At 36.0% G+C, this 17,283-nt stretch overlaps 1 protein-coding gene across 1 annotated transcript; it reads right to left on the minus strand.

Annotated features, from left to right (window-relative positions):
- LOC112051289 (probable serine/threonine-protein kinase clkA) lies at positions 1 to 5,872 on the minus strand. The gene is made up of 5 exons (XM_024089869.2): positions 5,767 to 5,872; positions 4,964 to 5,307; positions 3,284 to 3,470; positions 2,141 to 2,320; positions 1 to 1,183 (listed from the first exon to the last, which is right to left on the minus strand). Exons 1-5 carry the CDS (start codon positions 5,868 to 5,870, stop codon positions 250 to 252), a joined length of 1,749 nt encoding a protein of 582 aa, XP_023945637.2. The 5' UTR covers positions 5,871 to 5,872; the 3' UTR covers positions 1 to 249.
- Positions 5,873 to 17,283: the final 11,411 nt, after the last annotated feature.

The raw sequence follows: 17,283 nt of genomic DNA on the forward strand, positions 1-17,283 counted from the left end.
TTATTTTGGTTAGGTTACCGGTTTACGATGTAATTTATGATTTCCTATACGACACAATTTTGCATGAAATTACATTTTTCACAAATCCCGTGAGGACTATGGATTAACCTGATTTAGAAGTAGCCTATCTCTAAATCGGTTCTGTATTTGTGGTGTGCAGGAGTATCAAACATAAACACACACACACGCCTTTATAATTTTAGTGTGTGTGTGTGGTTGATTTATGAGTATATGTGTTTATATTCCCCTTTATTGTATGGTTTGTCCTGGTCTTAGTTTATAAACTTCAGGATTGTTTGGATCACCGTTACCTCTAACAACGTAAACTGTTTGCACTCCATTTTGAAAATCGTTATTATAATTGCTATATTTATTATTATTTATGTAACCGTTATTATGATTGTAATATTTATTATTATTTGTATAATATGGATTAGCATTAACATTGTTCACATATTTGTTATCATAATTCTGATTTAGTTGAGCATAATAGTCTTGTTTATTATCATATTTATTATAATCTGAATTTAAATATTGTAAATGGTCATATTTGTTACCATGATTATAATGCGTCGCTGTATTATATTCTAGATATTGTGCATTGCTCTGATCCGGGAAAAAATGACCAGGTTTATTATCTAAATTAGTTTGTAAGTAATCTTCCTCATTTTTGGCTCCCGGAAACTTTAAAGTTTTGCCTTTTCTATTATCATTAAATCGATTACTATTATAAAGGTAATTTTGATTTATTCTATTATCATTACTATCATAAGAGCTATATGAATTAAATTCCTGGTTGTTTGCATAATTAACTGGCTTTACATTGCCTTCTGGAAACGTCCATTTTGGATTTTCATCTTCTAAATCGTCAATGTAAAATGTATTTGGTTTGTTTTGAATACGTTTTTCGATTTTATTAGAACTTTCGCTGAAATTGTCATTGTTTTTGAAACGAATGTGTTGATTATTTTGATAAGGGTAGCGGTTTCCATAATTTTGGTCGTAATTAGAATAAAGACCTGGTCTGTAGTAGCCATAATTCTGTTGGTTATGTAATCCATAGTTTTGTTGATTACCAATCGGATCGTAACCCTGGTTGGGGTCATAAAGACCGTAGTTTTGCGACAGTTGGTTGTAGAACTGTTCAACGTCCTGCTGTCCTTGCTGTGGTGCGCTGAAGAACCTATAACCAAAAATACATGAAAAAGGAATTACGCAATTAAGTAAATAGGTACAAAATATTTGTGCATTTTGTTCGTTTAATCGTACCACAGACTGGAATTCAGGTTAGTGGGCTTATGGTCTGAATATTAATATAAACAGGAAATATTTGATTGTTTGTTTGCTTGTTTGTTTATATTCAATAGCCTCTGAAACTAATGAACCGATTTGAAAAATTCTTTCTGTGCTAAAGGCTATATTTTAACGCCGCGGGTGAAACCGAGCGTCGTCTGCTAGTCTAATAATAACTAAGACCGTTCTCTTCAAGACATGGACAAGTAACTCCAATAACTTTCCTATTCCAGGCTATGAATATGATTGCATAAGATCATTATCATCAGATCAGCCTTGCTGAGCCAATTAATATTATAGGTATATAGAGGTAATTATTTTTTGTTTTATCATCATCTTCATCATCATTAATATCCGATGGACGTCTACAGCTGGATCTGAACCTCTTGCATGCTCTTATTTGTTACGAATCGGTTTCGATACTGTTGAACTGATTTTAAAAATTCGTTCACCAATAAAAAGCTACAGTACAGTAAAGGCACCTGAACTGGCTCCTAACTGAAGATCAATACTGCATCCTTATTTATTGAAAGTATGCGGCAAAATGCTGAGTTGGGGCCTTTTTCTAGATTATGCCACATGTTACAGGGAATTCTTTAGTGCTCCACTGTTTCAGTGGACAGTTAAGCCATAATATAATTTAGATTTAATGTGATATGTGGCATTAATTAAAAATAAAGATCTTTCTTTCTTTTCTTTCAGTATCAGAAAATAACAAAGGCTTTTTTTTATCTCCAGATTTCCTCGAGAGTGGAAATAAATACCTACGCAGCAGCTGAAACCACATGGGACGACTGCTATGAAATGTAAAAGTATAAATTAACGTAGGTGTTTAGTTTTATCCTACCTGAAGAATCCTCCATTATGGTTGTTCAGATAATGGACCAGTTGCTCAGGGTCGGTGGGACACAGCGGATACGCGTACCGGCACGTGGAAGGACTGCTATCAGATGAGGCACCAAGCAGCGCGGCGCGACCGAACACGAATAGCGGATTGCTGGTCACACCGTTGTACGCTGATAGAAGTCTGAAAACCATCATAATCATTTGAAGGCTTTTACCCTACTTAAGACTTTTAAAAAGCCTGAAGACAGCTCAAAGTAAGTAGGTACCTACGTCATTATCATTATCCTATCCAGCCAATGGACGTCTACTGCAGTACATAGACCTTTTGTAGGGACTTCCAAACATCCTAAGGCACCTGCATCCAGCGAATCCCTACGACTCGCTTGATGTCGTCAGTCCACCTAATGGGGGGTCGGCCAACACTGCGCTTTCTAGTGCGGGGTGCGGGGTACCTATGTAGGTAAGTATTTCTGGAATGTGTGCGAAAGAGTCGCCTGGCGTTAGAATATACCTATTACCTACTGACTCTCTTACAAGCTATAGACTTACTTGGTTGACATTAAAAAGAGGCATAGAGGCAGGAGGATAACATAGCCAGCCAACCAAGCTGTGAGACGGCGACGAAGAAGCTTTCCAAAACTGTCTCTCCATTATTAATCCCGTGAGTATGGACCTCAGAGTCGCAAGCGGCCAGAGTGGGGACTCTGCTTACATCGTCCAGGTCTTCCTCTGGTTTAGGGGTAATAGTGATCAGGGCGTTGTCCTCTCTTAATTACCGGGAAGATAGTAGCTTGCAGTTGTACAAGCTGCTATACGCAGTAATTATACTCACCCCTAGACAAGCACCAGAGACGTAGTGCTATGGATGCACCAGCGAGTATGTTTGAGGTCCCAGAGCCTATTGAAATAAGCAGAGGGTCGCTAAGAAGGGCTTTTAGTGGATATGTCCCACATAATCCACTTTTTCTCCCAGTAAGTCAAGTAAATGGTATCTAGGCAAGTACTTACGTCAGTAAAGGCTGCAGCCCCGACACAGTCTGCAATATCTCCGAGTTGCCGAGCTCGCCGCCCCGCAGAACAGCCGCGGCACGCGCTGGTAGTTCATACTTGGCGATGGATGTTAGGTATCTAGGCGAGTGCTTACGTCAGTAAAGGCTGCAGCCCTGACACAGTCTGCAATATCCCCGAGTTGCCGAGCGCGCCGCCCGCCGCCGCCTCGCACAGCAGTCGCGGCACGCACTGGTAGTCGTCATACTTGGCGATGGATGTTAGGGCTCCGGTCACCGCTGATAGGGCTTCTGAAGCGAGAGACGGTCGTGGGCGAGGCGGTCCTGTAGACAACACATTTGGTATTACTTCCAGTTATACTACTTACTCATTTTTAATATTCTCCCGACTGATAAATTCAGCGGCCATTTTGAGAGAGGCTATCGACACGCAAGAATTATACTGCACAGATGTGTGTGCAAACACTTCTTCAGGTTGTAGCTACCTACCTACATACATCCGCTCACTGCACCTTGCCGCAGCTGACTAACTATGCGCGCAAGGCGAGCTGATATACAAGTGCAGTCTTCGCGAGCCGCCGATCATCGGAGTACGTACCTACACCAAATTCTAGTGCCATCACCATCGGCGCCGCGATTATATAGAACGCAATATCAACCAACGTTATTGTGATTGGTCGTTTGGATTTCGATTACTGTCGCGCGTACCTAATATTATTTAATGTAAACTGTATATAATTAATACATTCTGATCGAAATATATTCCATTGATATTCCATTCTGACTACAAACCGAGTCTTTTATTACATCTCTCCAATCGGCTAAAAGGTCATGAAGCATTGGGGCTGGCACACCAAAATTAATGAGGGACGAAATATAAGGGTAGGTTCGGTTATATTAGGGCAAGACTCAGCTTAACGTGCTTGTCAAATCATAAGGGTGTCTGAAATGGAAAATCATCCCCTGCAATACTACACTATAAGAATGTATAGGCACTACTAACCGACCAATACCAGGTATTACCAGAGGCAGTTGTAATATAGGTACGTCATTTCATTGGCAAGCATCCCTATTGCTCGTATTGCAATTGTTTTTTGGCAGGCGTTCATACTTTTATATCAACTACAGTACCGTAAGAAAACAGGGATAATATATAGCCTATAGCCTTCCTCGATAAATGGGCTATCTAACACTGAAAGAATTTTTCAAATTGGACCAGTAGTTCCTGAGATTCGCGCGTTCAATCAATCAAACAAACAAACAAACTCTTCAGCTTTATAATATTAGTAGGTATAGATGTTAACTAACAATGTGACATTGTAATAATATAGTCTAAATATGGTAGCCATTAAATAATGGTATTTTGAAAGAAGGCGTAGATAGAATTATTTACTCACACCTCTTACTGAGCCGTGACAGCCCAGTGGATATGACCTCTGCCACCGATTCCAGAGGGTGTGTGTTTGAATCCGGTCCGGGGCATGCACCTCCATCTTTTCAGGTAAGTGCATTTTAAGAAATTAAATATCACGTGTCTCAAACGGCGAAGGAAAAACATCGTGAGGAAACCTGCATACCAGAGAATTTTCTTAATTATCTACGTGTGTGAAGTCTGCCAATCCGCAGTGGTCAGCGTGGTGGACTATTGGCCTAACCCCTCTCATTTTGAGAGAAGACTTAAGCTCAGCAGTGAGCCGAATATGGGTTGATAATGATGACTGTTCTGAAAGTAATCGCGTGCGGCCGATAGTAATACATTAATTAAAAAAGGGTTCCGTTTATGTACTATACGTACGTACGTAACCCTAAAAACTTACTATAATATTGTCCCGGATACGTTGGATACGGTACAGGGCCAAATTCAGGGCTATAAGGACTACTCGGATCTTGTAGGCCATAGTTATATTGCTTAGGCTTTCTCTTCCTACGCCTCTTCTTTCTAGAACCATCTTTGGTATTTTGGTATTGGGCATTATTATTATACGTGGGTTCGTCGTTTTGAAATTTAACAGTATCGTGTGTGTAAATATCATCATTTTTGACCTCTTGATTATCTGTTTCGAAATTGACGAAATTTGGTCGCAATGTTTGGCCCTCGAATTGTATTAAGCCATAAGCTCTAGGTAATATGGTATTTGTATCGTTTGTGTTGAAGATTTTTCTGAAAAAGAAGTATGGAGTCATGTTTAGTACTTAGATATTCATCTATATTCTTAATTGCGCATTATAGGGCCTTGTATTACTAAATAGGGTACGCCTATTGCGAGATTTGCAGCTGAATTCCGTAGAAGCATTGATTCTGTATTTATATTTATTATTATTTATTAATTAAAGTGCCGGATTAAGGTAACTCGATGCCAGCAATCTTCCTTTGTATGCCCCTCTATCCATAAGTGAACGAAGTAAAAAGAAATAATCGTAAAAATTGTTAATAATTTTGGATTTCATTTCAACTTCTTGTGCTATTTTTTTTTGTTTCCCGGTCGACTCTGGTGCCCCTAAACGGGATGCCATATGCAATTGCATAAACAGCTTAGGTATAAGCTAATCCAGGACTGATTAATTATTCTAATTACCTAAAAAAATATTTTTATTAATAAGTAATTTGGCTTTGGCTTACCTTAGCAATTCTGCTGGATCATATTTTGCTAATACTTTAGTATCAGGCGTCTGACTTAACACGTTTGCTGCGAACATCAACTGCGACAATATTAGGACATACATATTGCACCTGAAATTATTTTGGAGGCTTTTTATCGAAAAATAAAATAAAAGATATACAATACTATGAAATACATATTACACCTGAAAATAATTTAGGGGGCCTCTTTAACGAAAAATAACAGATATTTATCAAAGTTTCAAACTTTAATACCTTCAGAGGGCGACTTTTCTTAATTTTTGAATCGCTATCATAGATTTCTATATTCCTATATTTTATAATACTAACGGACCCCACGTTAGGGGTCCCTGTATTCCGGGGACCCGTATCAATGATATGGCTGATACGGCGGTACCTACGCCCCTACAGACTGTATAAAATGTAAAATTTCTTCTTCAATTCATTTCTCCAATACAGATTCGTAAATAATCCTCCAATTTACGGCCTCCGTGGCGCAGTGGTATGCGCGGTGGATTTACAAGACGGAGGTCCTGGGTTCGATCTCCGGCTGGGTCGATTGAGATTTTCTTAATTGGTCCAGGTCCAGGTGGCTGGTGGGAGGCTTCGGTCGTGGTTAGTTACCATCCTACCGACAAAGACGTACCGCCAAGCGATTTAGCGTTCCGGTACGATGTCGTGTAGAAACCGAAAAGGGGTGTGGATTTTCATCCTCCTCCTAACAAGTTAGCCCGCTTCCATCTTAGACTGCATCATCACTTACCATCAGGTGAGATTGTAGTCAAGGGCTGAGTTGTAAAAAAATTAAACAAAAAGAAAATCCACAGGCAGAATATACAAAAGCAGTAGTTTGACTTTGACTCGGGGCGTGCTTGTGGTGCAGACAGACGAACGCACGGTGTATTGAATTTTTTAATTATGACGACTAGGAAAAAAAGCCTCGCGTTATTTTTATAAAGTTTGATTAATATTTTTATCAATCACAAAACTAAATGGAAACACAAAGTTAGCAAATATAATGGGGATGATGACTAGGTTTGAATATATTGATTTTTATGATTCATTCGGGTAAATAAGGTCAATGTTAACTAATTTATACATAAAAAGCAAAGATTGACTGGATATTTGCAAAATAAATAAGATTATAAAATTTTAAAATCTACTAAAAATATTTTATCGTAATTAGATGATACGTGCGTATCATTTTGTATGGGGCGTTTTTCAGGGATCCGCGGCAGTGCCGCAAAACTGGCCCTTTAAATCGAAAAAACGATTGCAGATACCCTGTTACTTTTACAAAATTGCTTTAATATTAGCGTGCTCTTAATTTATATACAATTTAAAAAACTGTCATCATCCCTATTACAAAAGTTGACAGCTGTCATTTAAACGAACAACATTGGCTCCGCTAATTAATTCTTTTTTTTAATAGTCTAACTACAATATAATCAATAATTGTTAGTGTTAATCTCAATATAAGTTACTTATTATTACTACCGAAACGAGTAAAACCGAAAAATCACATTAACATGTATGTTTCGCCGAATTGTGAATACAGTGACCGTTATTATCAAATGTAAACAAGTGCCCAGTAATTATTAAAGTTGCAAATATAGAGGATATAAAAGCATAAACTGATCAATTGCAAACCTTATCGTGGAAGTGAAAGCAACACCCATTTAATAAACTTAAGTTTTAGTGATCAACATAGCGGCTTTTGAAAATTATTTGTGATCCGGTATCTATAAATGAATAATAATTAAAGTGCGGTATAAGTAAAACAAATAGACATTTGACATTGACGTAACAAGTTACCTGACACCCTAATACGGATTTACAATTACGCCGACTTAATCAATGACCGAATGGCGTAGTTGGAGAGCTCTTGGACTTGAACCGTTGGACCCCGAGATCGAATCCTGCTAGCGTGCGAGATGATTTTTTTCAATTTTAAATTTTCTACGCAATTCATCCAATACTAGTGTGTAAATAACATTGACAGCTCGAATTCGAAAAACGACAAAATTTAATAATTATGGCAAGCTCTTCGAAAACACGGCCAGTTAAAACGTACGAGTGCTGCAGCGTTAATATCAAAACAAACGAAATCCTGCAATGTGCATCGTGTACGAGAAACTATCACTTTGGCTGTGTGAACGTTACAAATGATCTATTTAAAGACTTAACTCCAGAATTTCTATCCTCTTGGTTGTGCCCCTCGTGCAATCGTCCTAGGCCTGGAACAGACAGTACAAATACTCCAATTCGTATCACAACAAATAACTATAAAAATAATAATATAAGTGGCAATCATGAAACCAGCAAGAATGTCACCAAGAGAAATAAGCGCAAAAAATCCCAGTTGTCTGACAGTGACTCCGGCGCACCTTACGACTTATCATTGGACGATGTACGCCAGGTCGTGAGAGAGGAACTGAAGGCTTTACTTGATGTCTTTAAAACTAGTATAGTATCTAAATTTGACTCTAAACTGCAGGAAATAACCGATCATATTACTCAAGTTACCCATTCAATTTCATTTATGGAACAGCAACATGAAGAGCTCAAGAGAGAAATACAACAAAAAATCACGGGTATTAACCTGCTGGAAAATGAAAATATGATTTTAAAAACTAAAATAAACGATCTTAATACAAGACTGTCTCAGTTGGAGCAACATTCGCGTGCAAACAATGTGGAAATTCAATGTCTTCCAGAGCATAGAAATGAAAACTTATTGTCAATAATCAAGCAGATAGCAAACACTACCAAATACAGCCTTAACGAATCAGATGTTCACCTTTGCACAAGAACATCTAAGATACAAAAAGAAAGTCACAGGCCCAGATCTGTCGTAGTAAAGTTCAGCTGTCCGAGAATACGTGACGAGTATTTAGCTGCAGTTATCAATTTCAACAAAAAGGGTGGGAAAGTTGGGGATAAGTTAAATACCGGCCATGTCGGCCTTAGTGGTGAAAAGAAACCGCTCTATGTAGCCGAACACTTATCGCCGACTCAAAAAAGTCTGCATGCTGCTGCGCGTCAGAAGGCTAAAGAATTAAATTATAAGTTCGTATGGGTTAAGCGTGGATTTATATATATGCGCAAAAGCGAGACAACTGAGTATAAGTTTATCAGAAATATGGACACGATTAATAATTTAAAATAGTTTTTAGTTATAAGAGTTGTAATGCTTGACAATTTACATTTTTTTTTTCAAAATTCAATACTATAAAATGCTATTATCAGAATGTCAGGGGGCTGCGGTCTAGCACTCATGAAATGTACCGCGAAATACTTAGCCATAATTATGATATTATAATATTAACCGAAACATGGCTCAATAATAGTATTTTTGACAGGGAAATATTCGATGATAGATATCAAGTATACAGACGTGATAGGGAGACTTGTTTATCATCTATGCATAAAAAAACTGGAGGCGGTGTACTTATTGCCGTCACTAAACACCTCACATCACGAAGGGAAATGGATTGGGAAAGTGACTGTGAGGATGTTTGGGTCACTCTTGATTTAAAGACTGAGCATGGCAAACATTCCTTTCATATATGTGGCGTTTACTTAGCACCACCAGTTAATAACACTCTACTAGACAATTTTATTGACAACACCAACAAAGTTTTTAGTACAACTAAAAGCTCAATACTAATAGCTGGTGACTTTAACTTGAGTGGCATAATCTGGTCTGCTTCTGCAGTTAATGCTTCTGAGGCACTACCTTCTTCCTATAGTAACTGCATACTTAAAAGCTCTTTAGTTGATTTTGTATCTCTTAACAGTTTAAAGCAATACAATCTCGTATATAACCATAAAAATAAAATTTTGGACTTGATTTTAAGTAATGAAGAAATTACGGTCAGCGAAAGTAATAATCCAATAAGAAATATAGATGATTATCATCCCCCTCTAGAAATGAACGTCAATCTACCAGTATGCGACCATCAGAATATAAATACATCTAGAAATTCTTTGAACTTTTATAAGGCGGACTACGATAAAATAATTTATGACTTAAACGCTATATTGTGGATAGATGAATTTTCCGACTGCAATGATGTCAATACAATGGTTGCTAAATTTTATAAGATTTTGCGTAATATTATTAATAAACATGTCCCTTTAAAAAAACACAAATGTATAACCTACCCTGTCTGGTTTTCTCCCCAACTAATAAAATTACTAAAAACAAAACGTAAATATCATATGAAATTTAAAAAGTATAATAACCCATTAGATTTATTAGAGTTTCAATACCTACGGAAGGACTGTGATAAGTTAATTAAAACTTGCTATAATCAATATATAAGCAGAATAGAAACAGAAATAGGGAAAAACCCCAAGTATTTTTGGACACATTTAAAAAACATTAGAAACAAAAGCTGCGTATATCCACCCATTATGACATTGAATGATATAAAAGCTAATGACACTAAGTCAATCTGTGAGTTATTTGCAACCCATTTCTCCTCGGTATATGAACGAGATATGAACTACGCGAGCGAATCAAACATTGTTAATTCTAACTTTCTTGATGAAATCGAATATCTTAATCTTTCTCGGTCAAATGTATATAAAAAACTAAAAAGACTTGACAAATACAAAGGCGCTGGATCAGATAATATACCTCCGATCTTCCTAATCAAATGTGCATGGCAGTTATCTTTACCGCTTACAATAATTTTTAACAGGTCCTTAAAAGATGGCCAGTTTCCAGACACTTGGAAAGAATCCAGAATCGTTCCTGTCCACAAATCAGGGGAACAGAAAAGTGTAAAAAATTATCGTCCCATATCTATTATATCTACCATGGCAAAGGCTTTTAAGTCATTAGTTTACCAACATATGTATAACCATTTAAAAAGATTTATCAGTGACAAGCAATATGGATTTATTCGCAAACGCTCAACAAACTGCAATCTACTATTGCACGTTGCAAATATTGCAGAATGTATCGATGACGGTAGTCAAATCGATGCAATTTATACTGATTTTTCAAAAGCCTTTGACAAGGTTAATCACCGTATGCTACTAAGTAAACTTCGAGCACATGGCATCACAGATACCTTTTTAAAGTGGAGCAAATCTTATCTTGAAAATAGAAAGTCAAGGGTAGTCATCAATGGACAACAATCTGGAGAGTTTATAGCTGAATCGGGCGTACCGCAAGGATCTAACCTAGGACCTCTTTTCTTTAACATATTTATAAATGATATAACTGACATATTTCATAATAGCAACGCAAGTCTCTTTGCGGATGATTTGAAACTGACGCGAATTGTTCGAAGCAATGCTGACATAAATTTATTACAGGAAGATTTGACTAGGTTAAATGACTGGTGTATTACAAACAAAATGACTCTAAATGTTGACAAGTGTTATCATATCAAATTCACACGGAACAGGAAAAAAATATTATCTGTCTATAGTATCAATGACAAACAGTTGAATGAAGTAGACACTATTCGGGACTTAGGAATTGTTTTAGATAGCAAACTTACGTTTGTGCCACATATAGACAAAACTCTTCAATTAGCAAATAAATCACTTGGATTTGTTCTCAGGACCTCTAAAACCTTTAAGCAATGTAGCACAATTATAAAACTATTTGATTGCTACGTACGGAGCAAACTCGAATATTGCTGTGCAGTCTGGGCTCCATACACTAATATTCATATTAAAAGAATTGAGCGGGTACAGGAACGGTTGTTACGGCAACTCTCCTTTAGATTTAATAAAAATCTTAGTAATTACGTGGACCGACTTACATTTTTTAAGAGGGACAGTCTTGAAAATAGAAGACGGTTATTGTCGATGTCATTCTTATACAAATTATTCAATAATGAAATCGATTGTCCAGAGCTAATACAAAGCTTTTCTTTTCGAACACCACGCACGAATAAACCTCGGTATCCTTGCAAATTGCTATACCACAAGCCATATAGAACTAAATTAGGTCAACATTCTCCTTTACCAAGGATATCAGATACTTATAATAATTTTGCGACAAAACAGAAAGACATCGATTTATTCCACAACAAATATATCGACTTTCGGCGAAAAATTATTGAAAATTATTGACATTATTGACATTTTTTTTTTATTCCTTGACATTTTTTTTTTATTCCTTGACATTTTTTTTTTATTCCTTGACATTTATTTTTTTTTATTCCTTGGCATTTTTTTGACATTATTTGACATTATTTTATTTTACATTTTCATTTAATAACCGATATTCAATTATTGTACCCATAAAACCAAAAATTTAAATTGAATTGAATTGAATTATTGTACTTTTGTTCTGTTAATTTCATTTAATTTGTATTTTTTCATTTTTTGTTTGTTTTAATTTAATTTGTATTTTTTATTTTTTTTTTGTTTTAATTCAATTTGTAGTAAATAGTTTGTAATATTTTTTAATTTTTAGAATTAAGATATATATTGTAGTTAGATGACATGAACTATGTATTATATTTTTTTTAAATATTGTAAACGTTGTGAAGATCTATAATAAGTTGAACATTCACCATTGAACACAACGTATGTAATCAATATGTATACACGATACAATGTTCTGCGGTTGGTCTTCCATATAAATAAATAAATAAATAAACAATGCTGGAGGCTGGCAGCCCTATCACATGTTTACGTACCGCGCGGCTGTAGGTATTTATTTCAAAAATACGGCCGAGTCGGACTACTCTATATATCTTTACTCTGCCACAGGGTAAAGAGGTGCATTTTTGCATCGATAAAAGTACGTATCTTTCGTCAGAAAACGCGACATATATAAAAAAACTAGCTGACGCCGCGCGGTGTCACCCGTGCAGTTCCCGTTCCCGCAGGAATCAAAAATCAAAATCAAAATCAAAAATCATTTATTTCAAGTAGGCTCAGTTTACAAGCACTTTTGACACGTCAGTTGACTATTTGTAAAGATTCTACCACCGGAAGGCAGGTTCTTCTGAGAAGATACCGGCAAAAAACTCAACAGTTGCTCTTTTGAAAAAGTCATACAGTATTATAATTTACAATTGATAACAATTACTGTTTACATTTCTTATAGAATACGGGAATAAATAGCCTATAAGCCTTCTTCGATAAATGGGCTATCTAACACTGGAAGAATTATTCATATCGGTTCCAGAGATTAGCGCGTTCAACTTACTCTTCAGCTTTATAATATATTAGTATAGATAGTTTGAGTACAAAATCTGACTTACCATCTGTCTGCTTGACTGCACACTCTCAACTCGGAAACGCAAGTGTGGTGGAAATGTCCACTTCCTTGCGTAGGTGGTAGAAAGTGATATGACATCATGGCGGCTTATGGCATTGTTGCCTCACTTGATACCCTAATAGGGTTTATTAGAAGCTTAGTAGAACAGGATGTAGGACATACTCTGCTAGTAGTGGCTTGCACACAGTTTTTAACTAGGGTACGCAATTCGACCATAAGGTCTGACCTCAGACCAATTATAGAAGGACCTGTCTGTCGTTTTCTGAGGAAAACGAGCTTAGATTTGGTATATATCTTATACTAAACTAGAAGTTTTTGCTCGTTTTTTACACAATTCAATTACACAAAGGTATTTTTACGGAGCTCTTTAACCGACGAACACGATTACAACTATTTAACATCGACACTATAGAGATAGTTTTTATAATCGCATTAGATCGTTGATCATATACTTTGACAGAAAAGTAACGTCTAGCGAGGCAGGTCCTATACAATAATTGGTCTGAGGGTCTGATGGCCTCCGTGGCGCAGTGGATTTACAAGACGGAGTCTGGACCGATTGAGGTTTTCTTAATTGTTCCAGGTCTGATAGGTGGTATGGTGGTAACTTCTTCTAGCCACGACCGAAGCCTCCCACCGGCTTCAGCTGTGGCTAGTTACCACCCTACCGACAAACCGTACCGCCAAGCAATTTGGCGTTCCAGTACGATGTCGTGTAAACACTGAAAGGGGTGTGGATTTTCATCCTCCTCCTAACAAGGTAGCCCCTAGTAGTAGGTGAGATTGTAGTCAAGGGCTAACTTGTAAAGAATAAAATAAAAACATTTACCGAATAATAATTAAAAATGTTCAAAGAACATTTGTGTTTTAAAATTAATATTTTCAGAGTAAATTAATTAATATATTTTTTTATAAATAGATATTAAAATGTGTCCCTTAATCCGTAAAATTATGACTTTGCCAATGTGTAAAATTTTAAAATGCAATTTTAAATAAAGGCGTGTCTTACATGGATAGTCTGAATTATTTGAATTACTTTGTATCAAAACACAAAAAGTTTTTTGTTTCATTAAAAAAACATGTTATGCAGTTCAGACTTGTCAACACCTTGTATATATGGGAAATAACTCTCGATCATCCTGTATAACGATACACAACCTGATACTGAAAACACCCATATACACAAATATTTTCCAGGGGAATCGAACCGAAGGATGTGGATGCAAAAAGCAAGGTCTCTACCTACTGACGAAGAGGGAAGTAGGTACAAAAATACGCGGCCGTCAAAAAAAAAGCAGTCTCAAGTTTTTGGGGGTTTCATATCAAACCCAACAAAGTATATCATATGTTTCAGTTTCATATCAAAACCAAAATTTAATCTTCATCTGCATATTTTAAGATAATCCACAACGCGTTTTACGTATTGATACGTCCATCATCCTACATAACACAAAGTTGAGTGTCTGATACTGTTATCAGTATAAACTTAAGTGTAACATCTGGTAACATCTATATAGCCTTGTTTGTGGATCCACCGAATCAATATCATCATCATCGACAAAGTCGTCGGCCGATTCAATAGGGATGATGACAGTTGTTTAAATTGTATATAAATTAAGAGTATACTAATAGTAAAGCAATTTTGTAAAAGTAACAGGGTTTCTGCGATCATTACTTTCGAAGCTACGGGGATTTATGAAGTCAGATTTTCAGCGCTGGCGCGGATCCCTGTAAAACGCCCCATACTGAATGGTACGAATTAATAGTAGAGGAGCCGAAGAGGGGATTTTTGCAGTTACTCGAGCGCGGCAGATAATCATAAGGGACTATACCTTACACTTTGTCGAGTACCTCCACCGAGTATGAGCCCTTAATATTGGTGGGTACGTTTAGGGCAACCAAAAAAAAACTAACTTCATAAATACTCAACCAGCACGTCAGATTAAGATAAGGTAGGTGAGTTGATAGCTAAAAACTGCACATTTCGAAAATCTGACGATTTGAGCGTAACGTAATGGAATGGGAGGGTTTCAAAGTAACAAAATTAAACCCTTATATTTTAGTGCTCGAGGTACGAGTGCGATTAATTTTTTACTTATTTTTAAGGAAATAATCTCCTAATTAATCGCTAAAATTTTCTTACAATTTCAGTAAGCCAAAGTAATAAAAATTGTTTTTAAAGTCTGTAGTTTTTTTCCACCGTTAAAAGCGGAAAAAGTAAATAACCATTTATTCTTCCTATAATTTAATCTACCAAATGTAATCGGTCTCAATGACGCTCGAGTAACTGCAAATTTAGCATCCCGGGCTCCCCTACTATAATGACGTCGTAGGTACATAATGATCGTTAGATTTATATATGGGCGTTCAAACAAAACTACTAATATCTTTGTAATTTGTGCGTTAATGTTTATAGGTCATGTATTAAAAAATGTCACATTTATTTTAAGAAAGCTAAAACTGAATGAATTTTCATTTAATTACGATTAAAGATTTAGAAATTTTATAATCTTATTTATTTTGCAAATATCCTGACAATCTTTGCTTTTTATGTATAAATTAGTTAACATTGACCTTATTTACCCGAATGTATCATAAAAATCAATATATTCAAACCTAGTCATCATCCCCAATTGTAGATAACGCACCTAGCAGTCTACAAGGCCTTCTCACTTAGATATTAGCCAACGCCCCGCGGATTCACCCGCGTAGTTCCCGCGAGAATACAGGAATAAAATATAGCCTATGTCACTCACAAATAACGTGGTTCTCTAATGGTAAAAGAATTTTCAAAATCGGTTAAGTAGATCCAGATATTACCCCCTAAAACACCACACACTTTATCTCTATATATTTTTTTTAGTATAGAATTATAGAATAGTACACTCATCACGGTGCCCCAATACGGGTTTGCGGATTTAGGGTGACATTGTGTGCTACCTTCTATTACAAATATTCTCAAAAACCTTCTTTTCTCGTTGATATGTAAACGGCCTACTTTTTCTAAGACGCAAATATCTTAATAACTCCCAAGTGTACTAAAGTGGTTGTAAATGTATTAAAAGTGAAGAATCACTCGTGTAAATAAACAGTAAGTGAGTTATCAGTAAATCCTTGCGAAGTAGCTCATTATTATGCTGCATGTGAACTGTGAAACCATTGAATGTGTCAAACGGCCGGAAAACATGACATCACGGTCAAAGAGACATTTCACGGTCAATTTAAGCACTTAAGTTGAATCTGTAATGACACTCAAAATATAACTTTTTGCTTACCCCACATTTTATTTTAAACTTCAAAATTACAAAAGTATCTAAACTCGAAGGTGACTGACTGACATAATGATCTATCAACGCACAACACAAACCACTGGACGGATCAAGCTAAAATTTGGCATGCAGGTAGATGTTATGATGCAGGCATCCGCTAATAAAGGATTTTGATCAATTCTACCCCCAAGGGGATAAAATAGGGGATGAAAGTTTGTATGAAACTTTGTCAATTTTCGGCGATTGCGCTGAAATTTGGAATGAAAATCGATTTTACTTTGGATATACTACTTTTCATCCCGAAAAATCCATGGTTCCCGCGGGATTTGTGAAAAACTGAATTCCACGAGTCGCGATCGTCCGCTAGTGCACAATAATATTAATACTATTTAAATTAACTACTTAAATACTACTTACATTTTATATTTAACAGAAATATACTATGAAATAATCTATACTAATATTATAAAGAGGTAAAGTTTGTAAGTTTGTAAGTTTGTCACATTTTTTAAATGGGGTAATCTTCGGAACTACTGGTCCGATTTTAAAAATTCTTTCACCAGTAGAATGCTACATTATCGGGGAGTGCTATAGGCTATATTTTATATTGGTATCATATATATTAGCCGAGTTATCACAGTTTTTGTCATACAGGTCGGACTGAAAATCCTCTTAAACAGACTTATTCGCATGCGCTGCCTTAACTATTGTGTAAAATTGAAATTAATGTATGGAGACTTTATGTATCTTTAAAAGTTCTACAAAAAAGTCCGCGACACCATATATCTATCTTCTATATATTAGCAGATATAGTACCTTTTGTGTTTTAAAAACTATTAATTTTATATACTTAGGTTTACGTCATTATTTATACAACTAAACTTTAATCCTTATTAAAATAAATTATTTAATAATCACAAGGATATTATGGAGATAAGATTTGCCCTTTACAGTATGTTAATTAGTTAAATAGTTTCGGAGATAATACAA

The sequence above is a fragment of the Bicyclus anynana genome, chromosome 22, assembly GCF_947172395.1.
Source record: "Bicyclus anynana chromosome 22, ilBicAnyn1.1, whole genome shotgun sequence".
Classification (NCBI taxonomy): Eukaryota; Metazoa; Arthropoda; class Insecta; order Lepidoptera; family Nymphalidae; genus Bicyclus; species Bicyclus anynana.

Coding starts and splice junctions, on each gene's coding strand:
- LOC112051289 (XM_024089869.2), bottom strand. CDS start 5,870: ATGTATGTCCTAATATTGTCGCAGTTGATGTTCGCAGCAAACGTGTTA. Junction 3,471..4,963: donor GTATCCGGGACAATATTATA/GTAAGTTTTTAG, acceptor TGTTGTCTACAG/GACCGCCTCGCCCACGACCG. Junction 1,184..2,140: donor CATAATGGAGGATTCTTCAG/GTAGGATAAAAC, acceptor TTTTGGTTATAG/GTTCTTCAGCGCACCACAGC.